A 25,951-nucleotide genomic window follows, 5' to 3' on the forward strand; every position below is an offset into this window, starting at 1 on the left:
TGCTCACCAGCGAGATTCTGGGTTTAGGCTCAGCCCGGGACCCCTGCTGCCCCTATTTACAGAATGCATTTATACATTGTAGCTGCTGAAAATGTAACTTTGTATCCTGTTCCCCCCAATTTAACATTCCCCCAGACTCAGCTAATTTTGGTTATACCCCACTCTGCTCTGCAGCAAATTCAACCACCAGAACATCGTTCGCTGCATCGGGGTGAGCCTGCAGGCCCTGCCCCGGTTCATCCTACTGGAGCTCATGGCAGGAGGAGACCTCAAGTCCTTCCTCCGAGAGACCCGCCCTCGCCCGGTGAGTGAGAACCAGTCTTTGCTGCAGTTGTTGTGCCAAGGACAGGAGCAAGGATGGAAGGAGCAAGAGTGGGCAGCCTGGGTAGCAAGTTCCTTGGTGGAACCCAGGGAGTCAACTTTAGGCTTGGATAGGGGGGTGACTGACTGGAAGAGAATGAACAGAAGACAGAGGTAGATGACGGCTAAGCCCCAGGCCCAAGGAGCTTGTGCAAGGCTCCTGCAATGCATTTGTGTTAGTCCATTCTTGCATTTATATAAGAACTACCTGACACTGAATAATTTATAAAGAAAAGAGGTTTAATTGGCTTATAGTTCTGCAGGCTGTACAGGAAGCATGGCTGGGGAGGCCCCAGGAAACTTACAATCATGGCAGAAGGTGAAGGGGAAGGAGGCACATCTGACATGGCTGGAGCAGAAAGAAGGGAATGCAGGGGGAAGTGCTATACACTTTTAAACAACCAGATCTCATGAGAACTCATTCACTATCATGAGAACAGCAAGGGGGAAATCCACCCATGATCCACTCACCTCCCACCAGGCCCCTCCTCCAACAATGGGGATTACAATTCAAGGTAAGATTTGGGCAGGGACACAAATCCAAACCATATCTGCATTCTATAGCCTGGATCCATTCCCATGGTCTGCTGACTCTGGAAAACCAAACTAGAGACAAACACAGAGGGGAACTTTCATGCCAGCCATGTCACTACTCAAGCAACTGACCCGGGCAGGTCACTCTGCAGCTACTCATTCAGAGCCCACTGTCCTCATGTCTCAAGTAGGGATAATAATGCCTGGACATTCCAACCTCATATTTAGGAAGGTGCTACACACATCTTATGGTTAACAGAGCTTGGGAAGTGAAGATACCCAGGGTGGACCCAAGAATCCCAAGCTCCAGCCCCAACTTGGCCATTAGACACCCATGTGGTTTAGGGCAGTCTTAAACCTTTAACCTGGGTATCCACACAGGTGAGATTTGAGGATTGGACTAGAACATCTCAAAGGTGGTTCTAAATTATTAAACATAGCACCCTGGGCAGACCCAGAGCCCAGCTGCCCATGCTTGGGTCTGCAGGTCTTCAGCAGGCCCTGGGTACCAGGAACTGGAACTGAGCAGGCCCCAGGGTTAGGATCTAGGCTTCCTCCAGGAACCACTGTACTGTGGGGATCACAGGGAAGACTTGCACAGTAAAAGCAGCGGCCACCCTCCCGCCCCCAGGAAAGCGGGGAAGGACCAACAGCCAGTGGTTCCAGAAAGCCCAACCTGACCACACTGCTCACAGGGACTCAAAGTGGTGATAGAAGCCCTGCAAGGTCATGGCTGTTCTGATCTCCACCTTCAGTCAGGATCCATGTAAAATACCTTCACCTTAGCCACTGGGTGACCCATCTCGGTATCTAAGAAGAATACTGTCTTACCCCTTGAGAAGAGGAATGTGTGTGCACCTGAGCATACCTGGCAGGAGGACTGGGCAGGGAGCAGGGAGATAAAGATTACCCCTGTCTCATAAGAGCCCTCGTCAGCTAGCATCCTCCTCAGACCTTTCACATTTCTCAACACCACCCTATGAACAGACGATGCAGATCTCTCCCCAGTTCTATGAATGAGAAAGCTGTGGCCCAGAGAGATTATGGGACTTGCCGTGGCCACACAGGAAGTGGAAGAGCTGGGACTAGAACTCAGGCCTTATGACTCCTGATTCAGTGCTCTCTCCAACTTACTGCTTATCCAGTGGTCCCCTCTGGGAAACTGTAAACTATCAAGATGAGGTTGGGTGCTTAAAGCCAACACTGCCAGGCATCCCAGCATCTCTGCCAGGGTACAAGCATCAGATTCACTGGCTTTCCCACCACCACCTAGGAGGGCAGAGCCTTTGACCCTCATGCCCTGAGATTCTCAGCAGCGCTGCTGTCAGTGGGGGACACGTGGTATCACACTTTGGGGAGAGGCACAGCCCTGGTTCTCCTGCTGGACCTTCCTGAGGCTCAAGAAGAGAAAGTCGTATGTATGCAAAGGAGACAGACTTTGCAAAGGGAGTCTGGGAGCCCAGCACTTGGCAAGTTCAAGGACTTCAGGGGCAGGAGAGGGCAGGAGTGAGGAGTGGGCCTTCTCTCTCTCTCTCTCTCTCTCTCTCTCTCTTCCCCTTTCTCTCTCCCTCTCTCAAACACAAAGGCATCTCTCTCCTTTGATGATGAAAGATGATTCCAATATTATTACAAAGAACAAAGTCCAGCAAGGAAAGGCAGATCATTCAATCTCTCACCACCCCCAACCCAGAGTGCCGCCCTTGGAGAGTCTAACAGGAGCCTGTCCCCAAGTTCTGCCCTCTAACAGCAGGCACTACCTGAGGGTCGCCCACAGCGGGGAGGGGGCCTGCCCTTGGAAGAGCCACTTCTCAGGGCCAGAGTCCCACCCTCACCCAATCTGCTCTTTCAACCCCTGGCCCCGCTTCTCCTCTGTGTGGCTCTCGTTGCCAACCAGGCACACTCCGGCAGCACCCCAGTTATGGTCCTCCCCGCCTCCCATATACCCACCAGGCCCAGGTGAGCTGTCCTTCCTGGGATACTTGGCTGATTTCAAATGTCCAATTGTGGTCCTCCAGAGCCACCAATGCGGATGTGTTTGTGGCAGCAGCTTCCCTGGGGCTTAGCTGGGCTTCCTGCCTGGATTCTCAGGGTCACAAAATCCAACTTTGTAAGATAAGGATTCAGTGGACTGTGAAAAAGGAAGGTGATTTCCAGCATACAGACAGGACTAATATCAGTAAATCCTACACAGCATAAAAGAGGGTGCATCGGCCAAGGGACATGAGGGATGGAGAAACATGTGCTGTGAAGAGAAAGTGGGTGGAGGTGTGCCTCCAGATGCTGAAACTCAGACTTCAGAGGCCTGAATTCCACCTGATTCACTTGTTGGAATCACCCTGATACTCCCAGGGGTTCCCTGATGACCTACTGCGTGCAGGCACCAGGCTTGGGGTGCAGAATCAGACAAGGTCTCTGTCCTCACTTCCTGCCAGCTCTGGAGCTCAGTGGCTCCACAGACCTTAGATCAGGATCAAAGGCCCTTTGAGATGGGATAAAAGGCTCTGGCCTCCGACAACGTCTGTGCAAACATGAAATGACAGAACGGACGTGCAGACGCGGTAGACAGAGTGGATGCCCAGGTCAGCCGTGCCTGTCATGGAAACGAAATGTGTGGGTACAGATGAAAACAGCACTTGGTCCCAGGACTCCACCTCTTCGGGAATGAAGATCCCTTTTTAATGTCAAAAAAATTCTACAGACCCAATATTTATTCAGTAAATATTTATGCAGGGCTTCCTATATGCCAGGCATAGGTAAGAGCTGTACTTTAGTATCCATGAATTCAGTCAATAATGACAAAAGCCATTAAGAATTCAGTAATCTCTTTATAAAGGTGTGGGTCATTAATCACAACAGTGTCTGTCTGTGACTATTTGGGACATGGCAATGCCTGTGGGTAGTGGCTGTATGGAAGACATTCAGAATACAGTTGGCTTATTGGATTCCAGAGGTCCACAGTCCACAGGCAAGAGACCAACAATGGCAATGCTGGCTCCAAACACATAAGGGACATCTGGTGCCAAGGAAAAGTGAGGACTTCTCGCTGCTTTTTTTTTTTTTTTTTTTTTTTTTTTTTTTTTTTTTTTGAGATGGAGTCTGGCTCTGTTGCCCAGGCTCTGTGGCCCAATCTCGCTTCACTGCAACCTCTGCCTCCCCGGCTCAAGTGATTCTCCTGCCTCAGCCTCCCGAGTAGCTGGGATTACAGGCATGTGCCACCATGCCTGGCTAATTTGTGTATCTTTAGTAAAGACAGGGTTTCACCATGTTGGCCAGGCTGGTCTCAAATGCCTGACCTCAGGTGATCTGCCCGCCTTGGCCTCCCAAAGTGCTGGGATTACAGACATGAACCATTGCACCTGGCCATTCCTCACCGCTTTTCAAAGTGGGCTTCTGCTGCACTTTGTTTATGTTCCCCATCTGCATTCTTTGCCTCTTTTTCATCATTCCCTCTCATCTATATATGCATCAATTTTAAAACATCTGCCGGGCACAGTGTCTCACACCTGTAATCCCAGCACTTTAGGAGTCTGAGGCGGGCAGATCGCCTGAGGTCAGGAGTTCGAGACCAGCCTGGCCAACATGGTGAAACCCCATCTCTACTTTAAAAATACAAAAATTAGCCAGGCCTGGTGGCGGGCACCTGTAATCCCAGCACTCAGGAGGCTAAGGCAGGAGAATCGCTTGAACCTGAGAGGCGGAGGTTGCAGTGAGCTGCATCATTGCACTCCAGCCTGGGCAACAGAGCGAGACTCCATCTCAAAAAAAGAAAGAAAAAAGAAAAATCCTATTCTGTTTTTCACTTGGCAAAAGGATTCCTACCCTTTGTCCTGTGATGGTTCATCTCTGAATACTTAGGGAGAAGCTATTAATGCTTTAGAAAGGAAGCAATCTCAATGTTATTCTATTTTATTTTTAGAATATATTATCCTTTGGGAATAGCCCCTCAGAAGCTGTGATACCAAACAAATCAGTCCTGTTTTCTCAACAGTAAAAGTAGGATATTGACCTAAAGGGCATCCCTGAAGGAAACACCAGTGCCCTAGGGGCCTCCCACTCACACGTGCTCTCAGAAGAACCCATGCGCAGACAGCCCTCAGAGCCGCGGCTCTCCCTCCCTGGACTCTCATGCACACGGGCGGGCAGCAGAGACTCTGATCATTCCCATCAAGCAGCACCCACGCCTACTTGATCTTCCAACTCCATCCCGCAAACCCACCATGGGGAGCACCCATAGCAAGGCCCACAGCCATGGCCGTGAGAACAGCTGGGTCCGAGGAAGTGCTGCACTCCAGTGGCAGATGGGGATAAAATCCTGATTCCAACTCTTTGCCCCAGGAGGGATGCAGATGGGTGCACTGGCTGGCGATGCTCTGCAAGTCTAGATTCAGCATCAGGTTTGCCAATGTCCACAGGTCCTCCCACCCCACCCCACCCATGCCTATAGCCCCTCCCAGACACACACAACCCATGCCACACACAAAAAAAACACACATACACACCACATGCATATACACAACTCACATCACAGGCACCACACATATTGACAACACACAAAAAACACACCACACACGTACATTACATACACAAAACATATACACACATCTAAACACAACACACAAAACACACCACACACATACAACACACACACTACACTACCCGGTTCAAGTGATTCTCCTGCCTCAGCACACACCACACACACGCCCCCCACACACAAACACACCACATAGACATATACCACATACACTACACATACACACCTCACATATACACAACACACTCCGCACACATGCCCGCCACACACACCACACATATACCACATACATATACTCACACACACCAGACACATTACACATGCCATACACACACACCACACACCCAGACACACCATATACCACATACATATACTCACGCACACACCACACAATCACACATGCCACGCACACACCACACACACATATACAACACACATCATATATACCACACATATACACACCACACACACTACACACAGACACACCACACATATATACCACATAGACACACATACACCCACACACACATACACACCACGCACACCTCACACACCCTACACATACCACACAATACACAAAACACAAACATATACACACCACACCACACACACCCCCCCACACACACCCCACACACATATATATACACAACACATGCACAAAACACACACACCACACGCATATATACACAACACGCACCACACGCATACACACCACACACACACACACCACAGACATGTGCACACCACACACCCCCCATAACCCATGCTTGCTGACCGTCTGCCCTACGCACACTGATTAGTGGAGCAGTTAATCTGCTCTGAGCAGCCAAGGACAGGGAGCCACATCAGCCTGGCCCATGAGTTAATGCCCGGAGAGATTTAGTCCCCACAGCGCTCCAGGCTCCTGGGGCTTCCGAGACATCTATGGCCCTTGCATCCTCAGTGATGGGCACTAAGACACAAAGATACTGGCAGGAAGAGAATCTTCCTGAAGGCTCTAGCACAGCTAGGACCGGGGCCTGCTCTGGTAGGGACAGAGGGCACGTTCCTGAAGAGCGAAAAGGTATTTATTTCTCGTTAGGGGCAGAGGGGGTACCTCTGCTCCTGAGGAGGCCTCTGGAGAGCTAGACACAAGGAGCTGTTTTCCGAGTCCCCCTGGCCTCCCATGTGGCAACCCCTCAATACCTCGGGTCCCCTGATGAGGCACTGCCCGAGGCTGCTGGCATCGTGCTCCTGACAACCCAGGGAGGCCGACAGTTCCATGCCACTGTCACAATGAAACTGTGGCTCTGAGAGGCTGAGCAGCCAGCCCCAGACCACATGGCCTGGAAGGGGCCAGCAGGCTGCAGCCCGGGTCAGCTCGATGGTCCACTGAAGTGTGGTGGTTGCCATTTGTGGGTGCTGTACTCCGCATTCGCTGTGCGTTGCGCACCATATTCACATACACTCCGTCCCCGCTCAGACACTCTCTCTTCCATTTTAACTCCTTAGATCCTCTCCCAAGGAGGAGGGAGGATGCCTCGCCTGACCCAGATCCTTAAAGCCCATCTCCGGGCAGCTTTGGCTCCACTCTTATTAGCTGTGTGACCTGGAGTGAGTCACTTAGCCTCTCTGAGCCCTCAGCCTTCTCATCTTTAATACGGAGATCACCTTCTCTTCCAGACCTACCACATGGCAGATCATGTGTGTGCTCTGGGGAATGTAAGGCACCGGTAGGGGTACTATCCACTCTCAGTTTTCTCCCCTAGAACTGAAGCGTGGCCTAGAGAAGCAAGACTGTTCTGCCTCCACCAGACCCAGGCCATTGCTCCACAGAGTCCTGGGGAGGCCCTGATCTATGGCAGAGAAAATCCCCAGCAGGCTAAGCCTGTACCCAGACCCCACCTGGTTCCACCGCTGCCACCTGGCTAGGTGACTTCCCTGTGAGCACCTCAGGACTAAAGAGCCCAGTCCTCAGCCCACCCTTTGAAAGAAGAGCAAAATAGGAGAGCTACAAGCATGCATTTCCTGCAGGGAGTTTGCCCAGGTGCTCAAGAGTCACGAGCTTAAACACCTTTCTTGGGGCAGCCCTAAAGGGGTGGATTTGACACCCTACCTGCATGAGCTTTCCTGAGTAGGTATGAGAATCATGTTCCTCCAGGTAAATCCTGGCCTGGGGCTGTCATCAACCAATCAGCCGCCCAACACTCACTGAACCCCCAGAGTGTGTCCAGCATTGTGCTGGGTGCTGAGGGAGGGTGAGATCCTTGTCTCTGGAACTTCAACAAAGTGACTTGGGGAAATGGTGAAATCAACATGGAACAACACAGTGACTCGGACACTGCCTGAGGCTGAGCTGCCGCACACGTCAGGGATTTAGGAATTAAAAGAGAGGCCAAGATGGGATGTCGCCTTCTGAAAAGGCTTCATTGTGCTCAGCAAGGCTGTCCAGGAAGCCAAGATGGGATGTCCCCAGAGAGGTAGGGAGGTGACATCTCCTTTTGCATGAAAGAGACCTCATGCAGAAAAGCTTGCGATAGCTCATAATTGCCCAGCATTTCCCAAAAGCTTTTCTTTTTCAATCAATTTTAGCACTGGATCTGCTTGAAGAAAATTAGTTTTAAGAAATATTTTAAGACATTTAAATCGAGGATTTTAAAAACTGCCCTATTCCCCCATGGTTTCCTCCCAAACTTGTTTATAAATTGGGGATATTCAAATGCTTATGAAGATTGGGGTGAGAGAATGTGCACAATAAATTAAAACGAAAGAACACCTGCTCCAGCCTGGCTTCCCGGAGTCTGGGTGCTCCGAGCCTTCGCTGCACGCTAGCATCACATTACCTGGGAAGATTTCAAATACACAAATGCTGTGCCCACTTAGAGAGGTCCGGGTTGAGGCCCAGGCATCCAAATTCTTTCAGATGCCTCCAGGTGATTTCCAGTGTGCAGCCAGGGCCAAGGCCCCTGGTGTAGCTGCATGTTCACGGTCTGCCTCCTTGTGAGCACTGGAAGCCAGGGTTTCCGATTTCCCTCCTCTCACTGACAGGCTCCTGGTCAGTGGCCCACTTCTCTCTCCCCACAGAGCCAGCCCTCCTCCCTGGCCATGCTGGACCTTCTGCATGTGGCTCGGGACATTGCCTGTGGCTGTCAGTATTTGGAGGAAAACCACTTCATCCACCGGTGAGTCAAAGTGACCGTGCTCTTCCTGTCATCCTGTCGCTGTCTGTGTGCTTTCCTGCAGATCTCAAGGGCTCGCATCACTAGGTCTCCCTCCAGGGATGTTTGGATGTAGGATGATTCAGCTTTGGTTTGTTGTTTTTTGTGAGAGACGGGATCTCACTTTGTTGCCCAGGTTGGTCTCGAATTTCTGGGCTCAAGTAATCCTCCCACCTTGGCCTCCTGAAGTGCTAGGATTTCAGGCATGAGCGATGGCTCCTGGCCCCTTTGGCTTTGTCTTTGAGACGGTAACTTATTCTATCAGGGTTTCACTTGCCCCTTACATAAAACAGGTGTCATAAAATATCCTTGCCAGGGCTGGAGACCTATAAGTTAATAAGTTAATTCTTAACCTCCTGTGAGGCCCCCTGCCTGTATCTTGAATGTTCAAGTCCTATATCACTTTAAGGCTTCCCCCCCCGTAGAAAACTGGGCTCCATATGGGGAAGTTAAGGAATTGCATTTTTGACAATGGGTGGCTTACAGGCAAGGATGCTGTTGTATTCATCTTTGTATACCTGGCATATAATGGGGACACAATGTTTGTTGGATATATTATTTTTTTCTAAAATACTCTGAAATGAAGCATAATGATGATTTTCATTACTTCTATACTTCATTTCTTCTATTATAATCATTCTTGTGTTTAAAAGCTGTATGGACTGGGACATCATGCTATGAACATCATATATCATGTATGTCTTTCCTTGTGAAAGCTGATGACTTTCTCAGCTGACAGCTTGAAATCAGAAAACTAAAACAGATCATCAGGCTCTTTGCAGAGCTCTTACTTAATGATTTGCCTCTAATGTAGTAAATAATAACTTGGTGAACTCACAATAATTTATTAACACATGTCTTCAAAGAGTTTAAGGCATGTTCATAATCATTAAAATATGTAAGTACAAAATAGGAAATGAGAGATGCTGTAAGAGCTTAGAAATAGAAAATTATCATGCCTGTAATTTTATCATGCACTTTGGGAGGCCGAGGAGGGAGGATCATATGAGGTTGGGAGTTCGAGACCAGCCTGACCAACATGGAGAAACCCCATCTCTATTAAAAATACAAAATTAGCCGGGCGTGGTGAGGGGGTGCCTGTAATCCCAGCTACCTGGGAGGCTGAGGCAGGAGAATCACTTGAACCCAGGAGGTGGAGGTTGCGGTGAGCCGAGATCACGCCATTGCACTCCAGCCTGAGCAACAAGAGCGAAACTCCGTCTCAAAATAAAAAAAAGGAAAGGAATAGAAAAGTATGCAAATATATAACAAGCTATGCTTTCTCCCTAATAAAAACGGGGAAACGAGAAGTCAGGAAGTACACCTGCCTAAGTTCCAAAGTCACTCCTAACAGGAGGCAATCAGCTCTCAGAAGAGCTTATCCTCTTACTGTCACTTCATCCTTTTGGCCTTCAGTTCTCCCTCTAGCTTCTAACCCTTTCCAACTTGCAGGTCATGCTGCTTCATAGAAATACTGAAAGCAAAAAAGGAGCCGGGAGCAGCTCCACCATCTGCTGCTTCTAAGACTGTATCAGTTCTGTTCTTTTTTTAAGGTCATTTTTCAGCCCTTTCCCCCACTCCCCAGTCCTGTTCTTGTCCTTTGCGTTGTACCCAGAACTTTCCATAAATCTCAACTCTGGGCTTTGCCATTCCATTACTCAGTCGAGACAAAGCTGTGCACTTTTTGAAGTCGTCCTTTATTAGAGTCATCTTTCCATCTTTTGTCCATGTGCTTTAAGTGTGGACTCCTCTGAGAGCAACCTGTGTCACCTTGGTGACCAGATGTCTTCCTTCACTTAGCATTGGGATCCTTTCTCCTTTTTTTTGGATCTCTGCCCACGTTGGTCACCATAGCGTACAGATTCTCTGGCTGAGGGATCATTTCCATTTGTCCTCTGACCTTTTGACATCTGCTTTCCTATAGCCACAAGACATTTCGATGATACCCAATGCTCTGTTGTTATGATGTTAACAGGATTACATTCCCTCAAGACTCCTGTCACTTCCATATCTAGAAATAGTTACTGAAGGTTGGAATTAGATCCCAGAGCAATCGTTTATTGCTCTTTTCTCCTTTTTAAGAAATTAAATTATCAAACACCAGATCAATAAGGTATCAGATGATCTGTTTTAAGCAAAAGAAAACTTCTGGCAGAAATTGTCCATCTCAATCAAAGCTTTTCTTCTGGGGTAATTTGGTCATTTGTATGGAAAAAAACGTCTTTTAGATGTTCTAACTAGCTAAGAGGTCTATGGTACATACCCACAACAAAGTTGCCTCAAATTCTCTCTCCCTCCACCCTTTATCTGCTCTTAAGATTCATGGACTTCCACACATGTATACTTCTACGCTTTTGGAATTCAGAGTGGAACTTCCTTACCAGATCCACATGCTTCCATTTTTTTAAAAAATTAGATCTTTTTCCTTTGGACATGGTTCATTGCCATTTCATGAATGATGTGTCATTCTCCCAACTCTTGGTATGTTCTGTATATTGCATTTACCTTCTTGCCATTAAATTCACGATCACTTTTTAAAGCAACCATTCCATATGCATCAGTGTAAAGACTTTTCTGGAGCCATAAATATTATTCCTGGTCTACTTTGCTATATTTCTCTTGAGAATTAATGGCTATACAGCCAACTATTTTTCTTCCTTTTTGATGTCATATGTGTTATGCGTGTATGGTTTTATGGGGGCATTTTATACACCACCTCAAAATTCAACTTAAACCTTCTGGATCAGGTCAGCAGCATTAACAACATGAATCTCCTACCTGAACCCATTATTCTTGTACCCTCAGCCATGATCCCCAATCAAGATCCTATTTTTTAAATACTATCCTAGCAGCCAGTTGATTCTCTAAGTCCTTTCTCAGCCTAGGATCAGAACCATCATGAAACCAGTTGAACATGAAAACAGCAGCTGTGCTCCCTAAGTACATCTTGTTTTTTTCTGCACAGGAACCTTAATATTATTAGAGACCCATCCTAGACTTCTTCTGGCTGTATCCCTCATTCCTACATGCATGACCAGAATGGTAAGCAGTCAGACAGTAGAAGCTGATGAGTCTTGGACAGTGGTTGACCATGCCTCAGGCGCAGGCCACAGGAAAGCAGGTCATCTAGAGTCAACAGCAGAGATGACAACTTTTTATCACCTGAAAGAAGCGATTCTTCAGTCATGTAGCTTAGCAAAGGCTTTAGATAAAATCATGGACAAAAGAACCATAATGGCTTATTTAAAATAATAATAATAATAATAACTTTGGGAGGCCGAGGCAAGTGGATCGCCTAAGGTTGGGAGTTCAAGATCAGCCTGGCCAACTTGATGAAACCCTGTCTCTACTAAAAATACAAAAAACTAGCCAGGTGTGGTGCTGCATGCCTGTAATTCCAGCTACTTGGGAGGCTGAAGTAGAATTGCTTGAACCCGGGAGGCAGAGGTTGCAGTGAGCCAAAATCGCGCCACTGCACTCCAGCCTGGGCGACAGGGCAAGACTCCATCTCAAAACAAAACAAGAAACTAGAAATATTTGTAAATATCTTAATCTACTTGAATTTGATTTCAGGGAAGTCATGCTGTTCTAAAACACTTTTCCAAACAACTGGCAGAAACCAACCAGTGGTTTGTTCCAAATCTGCCTAAGGCCAAATAACATTCCTTATGACACTATGTTATCTACTTTTAGCTTACTTAAAAGTAAAATGAGGACAGTAATAGCACCTTGTGTCTTATAGGGTTGTTGTGAGAATTATATATGAAGCACTTACAACAACACTTAGCACATAGTAAAAGGCCAATAAATCCTAGTTCTTAGTGTATTGCATTTCATTATGATTGCCCCATTAAACATTTTTAATCATTTCCCCTAATCCTTTTCCATTTCTCTGTAGTTGTGAGGCCTAGAATTGTTAAGGCTGTTTCTCTCACACTGAAGAATACTATACTAAAGGAAATATAGGGAGGAGAAGGAACTATTTAAACTTCAGCTTGGAGATAAAATCCTAGTGATGGACATAGTATACTTATCTTCCTAGGGATAAAATTCGGACATGCATTTTCTTTCTTCCCAGAGACATTGCTGCCAGAAACTGCCTCTTGACCTGTCCAGGCCCTGGAAGAGTGGCCAAGATTGGAGACTTCGGGATGGCCCGAGACATCTACAGGTGAGTAAAGACTGCCTCACCCCTCGAGGCCTGTCTCTTCCACCTCAGCCCCTCAAGCGAATGGGGTGTGGCTGCTTGTCCCTTACATTATCTCCTGGTATCCTGTCAACTTTCCACCTAAAATTTCACTAAGTTCCTTTTCAGGACATGGGAAACTTGAATTAGTGACCATGCCTGAAGGCCTAAATCCAGGATCACACTTCCTGCAATAATTGACACCAAGTTCTTTTTTTTTTTTTTTTTTTTTGAGACAGAGTTTTGCTCTTGTTGCCCAGGCTGGAGTGCAATGGTGCAATCTCGGCTCACTGCAACCTCCGCCTCCCGAGTTCAAGCGATTCTCCTGCCTCAGCCTCCCGAGTAGCTGGGATTACTGCGCCACCATGCCCGGCTAATATTTTGTATTTTTAGTAGAGACGAGGTTTCTCCATGTTGGTCAGGCTGGTCTCAAACTCCCAACCTCAGTTGATCTGCCCACCACAGCTTCCCAAAGTGCTGGGATTACAGGTGTGAACCACCACGCCCAGCCGACACCAAGTTCTTAATTAGGTTGTCCATTGGTTCCAACTCTAATCCGGCCATGCTCTGAGACATGGGATAACTTGGACACCTGATGTGGAAAGACCTTCAAAGCGAACTTTATTGAACTTCCTCAACTCCTCTTCTCAGTCCTCAGGAATTCTAAGTGGCTATGGCTTCTATCACCCCAAGCACCTGCATCCCAGATCAGGCAGGATGCAGGGCCTGGCTCATTGCTCAGCTTTCGCCACCCCAGGAGATGTGGAGTACAGTGCAGAACCCATCAGTACCTAACACAGCCTTATTTTTTTTTCCCTGCCGCATTTTCAAGGCTACATTTAAAAACATTTTCTTCAATTTTAAAAGCTAATACTACTTTAATTGTACTTTTGCTCACTCTTCTCTTCCCAGCCCCTAGTTCCTTTTTTTCCCCTGATTATTTACAACACTGACTTGCTATGTGAGCTGAGCAAGTCCCTCCTTGCATGGGATGACCCCTTCCCTAACTCACAGGGGTAGAGAGAGGAGCAGTGGTTATATGGAGCTTTAACTCTTTGGAGAGTAAGTCAGACTGATCCAGACACCACCCCTGAAGGCCTCAGTCAAACATGGTAATGGAGAGTAGGTGAGACTGATCCAGACACCACCCCTCAAGGCCTCAGTCAAACATGGTAACAGTCCCCAGAGGGGTGAGCATGCTGAGGCTATCACGTTACCATGGGGCAGCAGCACGTGGAAGATGTAGTAAAGACGTTTCTGGAGCGTCTACCACTGCTATCTGTCGTACTCCTCTCCTTTGCTCCACATCATCTTCTAACGCTACCCACAAGCTCAGTGTTCCTTCCTCTCCTTCCTCAGAATACCCTGAGACTGCCTCTCATTTCAAATACAAATGCTGCAGCATGCCTCCTCAAGCCCTCTGTTACCTGACTTTTCCTTCCCAGGCTCAGCTCTGACAGCTCCCAGCTCCAGGCTTCAACCACCCAAAGTTATCTACAGTCCTTCGTTCCCCACCTACTCTATACTTTGTGCAATGGCACGGGTCAGGAATGGTCTTCTGGGAGAGCGTCTTTCCTACTCAGCTCCATGAGTGCCCTTCTGTGAAGCTTTCCCTGTCCCTGACCCCTGCCTCAAGTAGAATGAATCCATTCTTCATTTGTGTCACTGAGCCTTGCACATACATTACTGTATGTGGTGTTCTATAATGCAAGGCATATATATCCATTTCTTCCACCAAACAATATCCTTGGGAGAGAGAGACTGGCCTATTTATGTCCTCAGCACATGGCAGAGTACTTGATACACACTAAATATTCAGTACATATTTATTGAGGTAATTAATTAATGTCAACAGCTGGCAGGAAGCTGCCTCCTGTAACACATTCAGAGAGGAGAATACCAGGCTAGACATGCAATTGGCCTAACAGGCAGATGAGTTAATTTATTGGTTTTTATCAGTGAGTTGCATTAATGACATTACTGATGAAAACTAGTAAATTAACTCGTCTACCTTGCAAACCAACTCTACGCCTAGCCCTGTGTTCTTTTGTCTGGGTGTGTCATGGCAGGCAGGGTCCACACAGCTGTCTAGATTACTGGTTGATTGCCTACACTGAACTAAATGCTGTGAGTGTCAGAGGATCCAAAATGATTAAGACACAAGCCCTGCTCTCAGTTCTCCCATTTTGGATCTTGCATTACTGCAGATCATCAGAAACACACTATACTTATAAGGTTGCAGTAATGTTATTCATTGTGAGCTATAACAAACAAAACCCAACAGGGAAAGCTAAACATCTGCTAGCAGGTATCTTAGTCATTGCATAGATCATTCCTCTCATGCCTCTCATGGGTTATTTTGTCTTCTATTAAATGACACCAACGTTCTTAACTAAAAGATCTGTGTGCCCCTGCTCTCCTCCTGAACCACCAAGGACCGTTGGTTAATTTCAGACCTTTAATGGGTAGACTATATTGTTCCCACTTTCTCAACTTTCCCGACAGAGCGGATGCTTAGTGCCATCTCCAGATTCTAGTTTGGTTTTCCTCTCCTTCCCCACAGGGCGAGCTACTACAGAAAGGGAGGCTGTGCGATGCTGCCAGTTAAGTGGATGCCCCCAGAGGCCTTCATGGAAGGAATATTCACCTCTAAAACAGACACATGGTAAGTCTGCTATCATCCTCCAGGTATCCCTGCAGCCGTAAGGTGGTGCTCCTGGGCCAAATGATTCCATACTCTAAGCCGGGAGCCCCTGTGTTAGCAGGGAGGGAAAAGAGAAGAATCAATACACCCAACAACAGTGGTTCTCAAATGTGAGCATATATCAGAATTCATAAAGATTTGTTAAAATTCAGATTATTGGACCCTACCCTGGGAATTTATGATTCAGAAGGTCTGGGATCTAGCTGAGAATGTGCATTTCTAACAAGTCCCAGAGTGATGCTGCCATTGCTGGCTGAAGGACCACACATTAACAGTCACATGTAATTTTAAATGGCAGATTGAACGCATGCCCTTCACGAAGTACACACACACACACACACACACACACACACACACACACACACACGCCGCAATAAAGGGAGTCTTTTATTTGCATTAAACCCTACAAGGACACAACAATGACAAAATTTTAGAAACTGGGAAGTCATGAACACGTGGTACCTTACTAAGAAGACTAGAAAGTGGATCTCTAAACCAACAGTCCAGATCCAGAAGCAGGGCTGGTTCCCTCGGCCTAAGAGCCCCAGAAAGGCCCAGAAATTGACAGTAGGGGTGTAGGCCAGGCACAGTTGCTCACGCCTGTAATCCCAATACTTTGGTAGGCTGAAGCTGGAGGACTGCTTGAGCCCAGGAGTTCAAGACCAGCCTGGGTAGCATAGCAAAGGCCCCATCTCTACCAAAAATTTAAAAATTAGCCAGGTGTCATGGTACACACATGTGGTCCTAGCTACTCTGGAAGCTTGGATGGGAGGATCACTTGAGCCCAGGAAGTCAAGGCTGCAGTGAGCTATGATCATGCCACTGCACTCCAACCTGGGGAAGCAAGAGAGGGAGAAAGAGAGAGAGAGAGAGAGAAAGCGGGGGAGGGAAGAGGGGGTAGGAGGGAGGGGGAGAGAGAAGAGAGCGAGGGAGGAAGAAAAGAAGGGGAGGTATAGCAAACAGGAAAATTCATGAAAGGTCTGTTTAAGGAATAACTAAATCCTGTGGCTGAGCTCCTCACCCCTGAAGCTTGCTGGCTGTCCCTCATCTACCATCAGCACAAGACTGGGGCTCTCTCCCTGAAGAGACTGAACTGAATTCTCTCTGGTCCTGGCCCCCACTGGCCCCTCAGCACCAAGAACACTGGCAACTGGGCAGGAGATCAGATCATTTCTCTTTGGAGGACCGATGAAGAGAAAATTACAGATACAGCACTGCCAAGTGGGGCACAGGTGCAGTGGGCTGAATAATGGCCGCCTGAAGGTATGACGTCCTAATCCCAGAGGCCCAGAATGTTGCCTTATAAGAAAAATGGGTCTTTGCAGATGTGATGGAGTTGAGGATCCTAGAGTGGGGCAGCTGTCCTGGATTATCTAGGTGGGCCCTAAATGCCATCGCAAGTATCCATATAAGGGAGAAGGACCAGGAGATGTCATACACACAAAAGAAGAGGCAGTGTGAGCACAGAGGCCAAGACTGGAGATGCGGTCCCAACTCAAGGAGGTCCCGCAGCCACCAGAAGCCAGAAGAAGCAGGGAACAGAGTCTCCCCTAGAGCCTCCGGAGGGGACACAGCCCTGCTGACACCTTGATTTCAGTCCTGTGATACCAGTTTCAGAGGTCCGGCCTTCAGAACTCTCAGAGAATGAACTTATGTTGTTTTAAGCCACCAAGCATGTAGTTTTTTGTTTGTTTGTTTTGTTTTTTTTACAGCAGTCACAGAAAATTGCACCCAGTGAAACAAGCAAGCAAGCTGCCCACCAGCCAATGTCTTACACAGAACTTTCCAATGGCTTCTTAATGTCCCGGTCTTAAAATATGAACAGACAACCAAGAATCAACAAACACTTGAGAAAATATTCTAATCTGAAGAAAACAAACATATAAAAAGGAACTTGAAAGAAGAAACATGTAGAAAGTTTAGGAAAACTTTTTTTAAAAACTATAATATCCTCCAAAAGATCAGAAAAACTATTGCAACCATAAATGGACGACAAAAGGTTATTTTAAACAATACTTTTAGGAGGATGAGGAAATCCAAGTGTGATAAGAGGCAGCCTCGAGGAGATGGGCAGGGCTGCCCTGAAGCCCGTGTGGGCTGCGTGTTCTCACTTTCTTCCAAAGAGTATAGGGCTGGGGCAGATGGGAAAAAGAAACTTCACAGTGGAGAGACCTGACAAATACAACCTCAGCCAGGTGCTCAAAGTCCACCTCAACTGTGATAAGTCTAGGGGCCAAGCACAATGGCTTATGCCTGTAATCTCAGCTCTTTGGGAAGCCAAGGCAGGTGGATCACTTGAGGTCAGGAGTTCGAGACCAGCCTGGCCAACATGGTGAAACCCATCTCTACTAAAAATACAAAAATTAGCTGGGCATGGTGGTGGGCCCCTGTAATCCCAGCTACTCAGGAGGCTGAGGCAGGAGAAATGCTTGAACCTGGGAGGTGGAGGTTGTAGTGAACTGAGATTGTGCAACTGCACTGCAGCCTGGGCGACAAAAGCAAAACTCCATCTCAAATAATAATAATAATAACAACAACAACAACAAAAACAGCAACAGGACTGGGTTGTGTTGCCGGTATGCACCCCTGATGTGATGAAAATGGTACTTTACCTCTGTGGTCTTCTTCCTCCCCATGTCCTATAACTACAGTCTAATCATGAGAAGAACAGACAAATCTCAATTGAGGAATATTCCACAAAATCCCTGACCAGATCCTCAAACCTGTCAAGGTCATAAAAAACAAGGAAAGTCGGAGATGTTGTTATAGTCAAGAGAAGCCTAAAGAAACAGGACAATTCAATGTAATGCGATATCCGAGTGGGAATCTGGAATAGAAAAAGGACATTCAGTGAAAACTAAGGAAAGCTGAATAAAGTATGGGCTTCAGTCAATAATGCCTTAATTGTGGTTCATTAATTGTAACAACTGTATCATACTAATGTGATGCTAAAAGTAGCAGGAATCGAGTATGAGGTACAGGAGAACTCTGTATTCACAGTTTCTTCCAAGTTTGAACTGTTCTAAAAAACAAATCTTATTTAAAAATTTGATGACAGAAATGTAAAAGTAATGAAAAGGATGGAGTGTGAAGCTAAATAAACCTTCCAGAAAATAAACCTAAAAAGAAATGGGAAATATAGGAAAATATAAGAATTTTTATTTAAAAAATTAAGGGGTATAAACCAAAAGGTCCAATTAGCTGACAAAATAGGAGTCCCAGAGAGAAGGAACAGAGGAAATGAAGAGAATAAAGACAGCAGAGAAATCATTCAAGATTTCCTAGCACAGGACATAAATTTCCAGAATGAAAGAATTCACCAAGTGCCAATCACCGTGGATAAAAAGGGCACATCCTTGGCTGGGCGCAGTGGCTCATGCCTGAAATTCAGCACTTTGGGAGGCCAAGGTGGGTGGATCATGAGGTCAGGAGTTCGAGACTAGCCTGGCCAAGATGGTGAAACCCATCTCTACTAAAAATACAAAAATTAGCTGGGCGTGGTGGTGGGTGCCTATAATCCCAGCTACTTGGGAGGCTGAGGCAGGAGAATTGCTTGAACCTGGGAGGCGGAGGTTGCAGTGAGCCGAGATCACTCTAGCCTGGGCAACAGAGCAAGACTCTGTCTCTCAAAAAAAAAAAAAAAAAAAAAAAAAAAAAAAAAAAAAAAGGCACATCATCAGGCCAATGGTGATAAAGATCCTGCAAACTTCCATGAAGAAAAATTTAAAAATTAATAGTAAAAAATACTAGTGATAAAACATAAGGAATCCAAATGGCATCAAATCACTTAACAGCACCACAGGAAACGTAAGAAGACGATGCATGAATGAACAACCTCCACATTTTGAAAGCCCGGCGCTGAGATCATGTCATAACCCGATATGTCCACGAATGGCCAGAGCTGCCTTTCTGACCAGCGTCACATAATGAGAGCAAGAGCCTTTGTTGTTTTTACACCAGTGAGATTTGGTTTTAACGTAACCCAGTGGATCTCTAAGTGTGGTCCATCAGCACCACCTGGGAACTGCGAATCCTCAGCCCCCACCTCAGGCCTAATACAACAGAAACTCTAGGGGTGGGACTCCGCAATCTGTGTGTTAACAGATGATTCTGATATGATATGCAGTGAAGTTAGAGCACCAGCAACCCAGGGGATCCAGAGACAGAGAATAACTTAAGCAATTAAGTAATTGTCCTGAACACATGCACATCCCGTGACCCAACACTCCTATTTTTAAGTATTAGAGAGAAGATGACACAAATAGACTTGGGCGCTGGATGTTCACTTGCAACATTGTTTACCATCGAGAAAAAGCAAAACAAAAATAAAAACAAAACCCAACCCAACTACCCCTCAACTAGAAGATGGAAAAATTCACTGTGGTTTACTTATATCATGGAAAACTATTCAGCAGTATAAAAGAACACACTAAACCTACATGTATCAACATAGATAAATCTCAAAAACAGTGTTCAGTGGGGAAAAAGCAAATTACAAAAAGGAGTAGGATATCATTTATGTATAACTTTACAATGTAAAAAATGTCTATAATACAGAGTATTGTTTGTGCTTTCAGGCATTGTTTAAAACTGTGAAACATACAAGGGTAGGATACAGTCTAACTGCAGCGGAGCGCGGAGAGTGAGGTGGGGTCTTCCTGTCTCTTAAGTCTTCATAAAGAAAGGGAGAGCTGACACAAATAAGGCAAAAGATTAACATCTAGATACATAGATACTCTGGTTCTTTTTAAAGTTTTGACTGTTTCACAATTGGAATGCTTAAACAAATTACATAGCTGCAGGGATTGGGAAGTGCTCTAAGACAATCAGGCAGAAGAAGGAGGAGCTGGGGGATTTTTGGCAAAGGTGGGCGGGGGGAAGCTCCTCACAGGAGGTAACTTCAATACCTGAAAGACAGAAAGGGCAGGCCTTGGAAAGAACTGGGAAAAGACTTTCCAGAAAAAAGCCAGTGTGAACAGCCAGAGGCAGGAATGAGCCTAGCTTGTTTGCTGAGAAATTAAATCAAGTCCTGATGGTCAGAGCTAAGGGAGCCCAGGGCCAGTAGGGGTGGAAGGGATGGGTCACAACACAGACAGCCTTGGAGCTCAGATGAGGGGATGTGGATTTTATTCTAAACACCATGGGATGCCGGTTGAAGGGTTGTAAGCAGGAGTGTGATATGATCTTTGCTTTTTTTAAAAAAAAAATCCCTCTGCCATTGAATTTACGCTAGAGGCAGGTAAGTGAAGAAGGAAACTAGTTAAGAAAATCCTGCACATTGCTAGCTGAGAGAAAGAGGAGAGTGGTGTGGCTTGGTGGTGGCAGTGGAGGTAGTGCAAAGTAGTCAGATTGAAGACTTTTTTTTTTTCTTGAGACAGAGTCTCGTTCTGCTGCCCAAGCTGGAGTACAGTGGCACCATCTCAGCTCACTGCAACCTCCGCCTCCTGGGTTGAAACAATCCTCTCACCTCAGCCTCCCAAGTAGCTGGGATTACAGGCTTGTGCTACCACACCCAGCTAATTTTTGTATTTTTAGTAGAGACGGAGTTTCACTATGTTGGCCAGGCTGGTCTCTAACTCCTGACCTCAAGTGATCCACCCACCTCGGCCTCCCAAAGTGCTGAGATTACAGGTGTGAGCCACAGCGCCCAGCCTCAAGATCTATCTTGAATGTAGAGTTAACAGGACTGCTGACTGTTGGATGGGAAATGGAGGGGTGTGGGATAACGGAGTCAAGGATGACTCCTGGGTTTTGGGCTTGAACAAATGCATAACCAGAGGTGCTGCTGAGTTGGGAAAGAATGGAGGAGGAGATGGTGTGGGTTCAGAAGGAGTTCCGTTTGGGCATGTTGAATTTGAGTTGCCTATTAACATAGGCCAGTGAAGCTAATGAGTGGGCATCTGATAGATGAAACTGAAGCTCAAAGAGCTGTGTGAGATCTTGGAATCTGCTGCATGGACATTTAAAGATATTAATTTTTGGCTCCCATTTTTCCTAAGAGCATACCCTGTATCACACCTGGAGACCATCTTCCACAATGGCCTTTTTTCTTTAATCATAACCTCCTTTCAGGTTATGATTAAGGAGAAAAATGTGGCTTTTAAAGGCTGACACAGAGCAGCTTGTTATTTTAAAATCTTTTATCAGATTGTTATCTTCATTGATTCAAATGTTTAACAGTTTAATCAGCAATAATGTATGCTATTTCTATCATTTCAGGCAGAGCAAGTTTAATACAAAAAGAAAGTGAAGTTTTAAGTATATATATATATGTATATATTTCTCTTTATTTGATTTTAAATGCTCTGGTGCAAAGCTTTGGACTTTGTCGCTCCTATTTAGGGCAGGCTTATAGGTGATGAAAGAACCATCTGGCATACAAAATATAGATTTGCCCTATCTGTAGGGTTTCTAGATAAAATACAAAATGGCCAGTGAAACTGAATTTCAGATGCACATCAAATAGTTTTTTAGTAGAAATATTGGAGCATACATATACTAAAAAAACTATTTGTTGCTTATCTGGAACTCAAATTTAACTAGGTATCTGGTATTGTTATTTGCAAATAGGACAATCCTACTTGTTCAAAATTATCAAAGTTCTATGACCAATACTACTTATTGCTCCCTTGAACTCTAAGAAAATAAATATCCATGTGCAGTTCTATTAGTGCTCTCAAAGGATGCTATAACCTGTATCTGTCTAGAAAAGTGGAAAACATATAGCTATAATTCTTTAGGCCTTATTGCCAGTTTCTGGCTCATTTGATTTTGCCTAGTTTTGCCTTGAAGGGAAGTAAGATCGCCAAACAGAAAGGAAGAATATGCGTGCCAGGCAATTTGTAGGTAGCAAAATCAAGAGATCTAATAATGTATTCCAGTCTGTCTCAGATTAGTTGTATAATAACCTCTGCTTCAACCTTCTCACCTGAAAAATAGGGAAAATATCTTTGCCCAATCCTTCTCACAACAGTCTTTGAAATTTCACACAGATGATGACAATAAAAGCACCCCATGTTTTTAGAAGATGGAGGAACTATTTTCCTCTACAATTTTTGTGGTGATATTTGCTAACCTCAGAAAACTACAGTCAGACACGAAAAGACAGTCTTTGTCAAAAAGCTAATCATTAGAGTAGTGGTTTAAAGTTTTAATCAAAATATCAAAGGTGATTCTTTTAGAACATGAAGAATTCATCTCATAAAGCTTTTAAAACAACAAATGAGAAATCAAATATTTTTTAAAGAGAAATAGACAAAAATGCCTTATCAGATATTAAGACAAATACACAAAAATTAAAACAGAATGGTATCAATGCAAGAAGCAGACAAATAGATGAAGTGAAAATATAGCCAGAAACAGACCTGTTTTTAATCGCGAGTCAATGGGTAAGGAGGAAATTATCTTATGCATAGTGTTGGAAGAGTAGTTATTTGAAAAGCAAATCAATTTAGGTCCTTACCTCACACTAGACACCAAATTAAATTCCAACTAGATTTAAGAAGAGAGGAAAAACAAACACAACTAGAAGAAGATAGCAAATATTTATCTAATCTTTGGCGAAGGGAAGATTGTATAACTATAAAGTAAAGGAAATAATGACATTAAAAAAATAGGTTTGACTATCTCAAAATAAAAATCTTTGGTATGCTAAAAAGTAGCATTAGAAAGTAACTAAGGCCAGGTGTGGTGTTTCACACCTGTAATCCCAGCACTTTGGAGGCTGAGGTGGGAGGATCACCTGCGGTCAGGAGTTCGAGACCAGCCTGGCCAACATGGTGAAACCCTGTCTCTACTAAAAATACAAAAATTAGCCACGCATTGTGGTGGGCACCTGTAATCCCACCTACTTGGGAGGCTGAGGCAGGCAATCAACTTGAACCTGGAAGGTAGAGGTTGCAGTGAGCCGAGATGGCGCCACTGCACTCCAGCCTGAGTAACAGCAAGACTACATCTCCAAAAAAAAAAAAAAAGAAAAAAGAAAGAAATTAATAAAAGTATTTGAACTTTTTATAAAAGGTTAACATCTCTGACATACAAAGAATCCCTAAAAATCAAAAAGAAAATTGATAGATACCATAAAAATGAGCAATTCATAGGAAAAAAGTGAAATGAATTAATAAACACTTGGGAAAACATCCAACCATGTTAATTATCAAGTCAATAAACATAATTTAAAATATTCTACCATTTTTTGCCTTAAAATCAGCAAAAGTTGTTGTTATTAAGAATACTCAATGCTGGTGAGTGTGTCTACCACGCTTTTACATGGTGCTGGTAGATGAATAGAATAACACATTTGGAAACCAAATAGTATGTATCAAGAATTTGTCAACATTCATATTCTTTTGATCTATTTATTTTACTAGAACTATCCTACATTTTAATTCAGTAACCACCCTGAATTACTAGATTATCCTATCTGGATTCAAGACCTATCTTGAAAGTAGAGTTAATAGGACTGCTGACTGTTGGATGGGAAGTGGAGGAGTGTGGGAGAATGGAATCAAGGACGACTCTTAGGTTTTGGGCTTGAACGTATAACCAGAGATGCTGCTGAGCTGGAAAAGAATGAAGGAGGAGATGGTGTGTGTACAGAAAGAGTTCCATTTGGGCATGTTAAATTTGAGTTGCCTATTAAAATAGGCCAGTGAAGTTGATGAGTGGGCATCTGATAGATGGAACTGAAGCTCTGAGAACTGCAGGAGACTATGGAATCAGCTGGCTGTACATCCTAATCTAGTAATTCAGAGCCTTTATCTTAAAATCTTCCCTTTAAAAAATGCACAAAGATGTTCATCATAGTATTTTAAATATTTTGAAAACTGAAAACAATGTGGAAATAAGGCAAACCAACTACTCAATGGAATGTTTTATAGCCATTAGCCATTCCGAATGTTATTTATAATATGTGCTGGCATGGAAAATATTTATGCTATAATGAAATGTGCGGAAAAATCAAGGTCCAAAATTGCATATTGAATATAACTGTGACTAAGTGAAAAAAAAATCTCAGCACAGAAACAACTTACACATTAACAGTGGTTGTCTTTTAAGGGAGCATCATGTGCAGTATTTTCTTATTTTTAAAAGTTTTCTACGTTTTAAGAGTTCTCTATTATGGCCAAGGGTATAATGAAACAAAAAAAAGGGTTGAAATTGTATGTCTGTGTGCCTGTGTGAGTGAATGTGGGTGGATGTGTCTATATCCATCTCCATGTCCTCTGTCCCATGCCCAGGTCCTTTGGAGTGCTGCTGTGGGAAATCTTTTCTCTCGGATATATGCCATATCCCAGCAAAAGCAACCAGGAAGTTCTGGAGTTCGTCACCAGTGGAGGCCGGATGGACCCACCCAAGAACTGCCCTGGGCCTGTGTATGACTCTCTTAGGAACTTTTCTACTAGTAGTTACTAAGCAGTTTTTCTTTTCAAAAAATATCCAGAGTCACATATGCTTCTTTAAGATGAAGGGGTAGATAGCTGCCCTCCCTTTAATATGCCCCAAGATGGGAATGTGACTGCGACTTCAATGAGATGGGTGGGTCTCCCAGGCCCTCAAAAGCAATGATGCCATCCCAGAAAAAGTGTCCATTGTCTGGCTACAGGCTGTGGACTCACCAAGCCTACATTCCCCAAGCTCCTGCTGGGAATGTGTGTCCCAGGCCCAGGCCCTGCTGCCGTACACCGTATGTCCGTGTCTACTTTAAAGATTTCCATTCCCTGCAATGTCTGCTGCCCTGCCTGGCACCCCTTACTTCCTTCCCACAAGCAACGCAGATGGGAAATGTAATTGGAATATTCTGTCCCCGAAGTGGCTTTAATTCAGGAATGGAATGAGAGCAGCCGTAGTTAACGTAAACATCAGGATATCTGTGTTAGATACCTTTACACCTGCACACTCTTCCTTGACCAATCAGCAGGGGGCAGCATAGGCCAAGTACACGGGCCTAGACGAGTTCCCGCCCTCAACGTATTCATTCCAACCCTGGGGCTGGAACAAAATATATTTTTCATCGTTGTGCTTCTCCTGATTTTAATTAATGTGCTGCTTCTTTTAGATACCGGATAATGACTCAGTGCTGGCAACATCAGCCTGAAGACAGGCCCAACTTTGCCATCATTTTGGAGAGGATTGAATACTGCACCCAGGTAGCAACATTTTCTTCCCTTGATCAACATTTACTCTATATGGAAAAGTCTTAAAGATGGCAAATACCGAAATATGAAATAGGTCAAGCCAGTCAGAGTATAAGATTTATGATCACAATAGTGAAAATTAATTTTGTCTAAAATGGAATAACTAGTGTCTCCATTTGCCCATTTTGTAAAATATAATACCAGTAAATTCACCAGCACCCAGCACAGTGCCAGACGCGCAGTAAGACTGGGGAATCAATACAGTCCACAAGAATTTACCAAGTCCCTACTGGGGACCTAATG

The 25,951-nt window shown here is 45.0% G+C and overlaps 1 protein-coding gene across 4 annotated transcripts in view; it reads left to right on the forward strand.

Moving 5' to 3' along the window:
- The window catches only part of ALK (ALK receptor tyrosine kinase), a 979,633-nt gene that overhangs the window by 941,720 nt on the left and 11,962 nt on the right, over nucleotides 1-25,951 (forward strand). For 3 of the 4 annotated variants that reach the window (XM_065527229.2, XM_005576218.5, XM_045368614.3), the window contains 6 exons: nucleotides 175-304; nucleotides 8,489-8,586; nucleotides 12,701-12,793; nucleotides 15,372-15,473; nucleotides 24,752-24,886; nucleotides 25,570-25,660. In XM_065527229.2, the coding sequence (XP_065383301.1) occupies nucleotides 175-304; nucleotides 8,489-8,586; nucleotides 12,701-12,793; nucleotides 15,372-15,473; nucleotides 24,752-24,886; nucleotides 25,570-25,660 (649 nt within the window). Of the gene's footprint in view, nucleotides 1-174; nucleotides 305-8,488; nucleotides 8,587-12,700; nucleotides 12,794-15,371; nucleotides 15,474-24,751; nucleotides 24,887-25,569; nucleotides 25,661-25,951 lie in introns of those variants that run through there. The other variant, XR_012422518.1, reaches the window with a different exon arrangement.

The sequence above is a fragment of the Macaca fascicularis genome, chromosome 13 (assembly GCF_037993035.2).
Source record: "Macaca fascicularis isolate 582-1 chromosome 13, T2T-MFA8v1.1".
In the NCBI taxonomy this organism is placed as follows: Eukaryota; Metazoa; Chordata; class Mammalia; order Primates; family Cercopithecidae; genus Macaca; species Macaca fascicularis.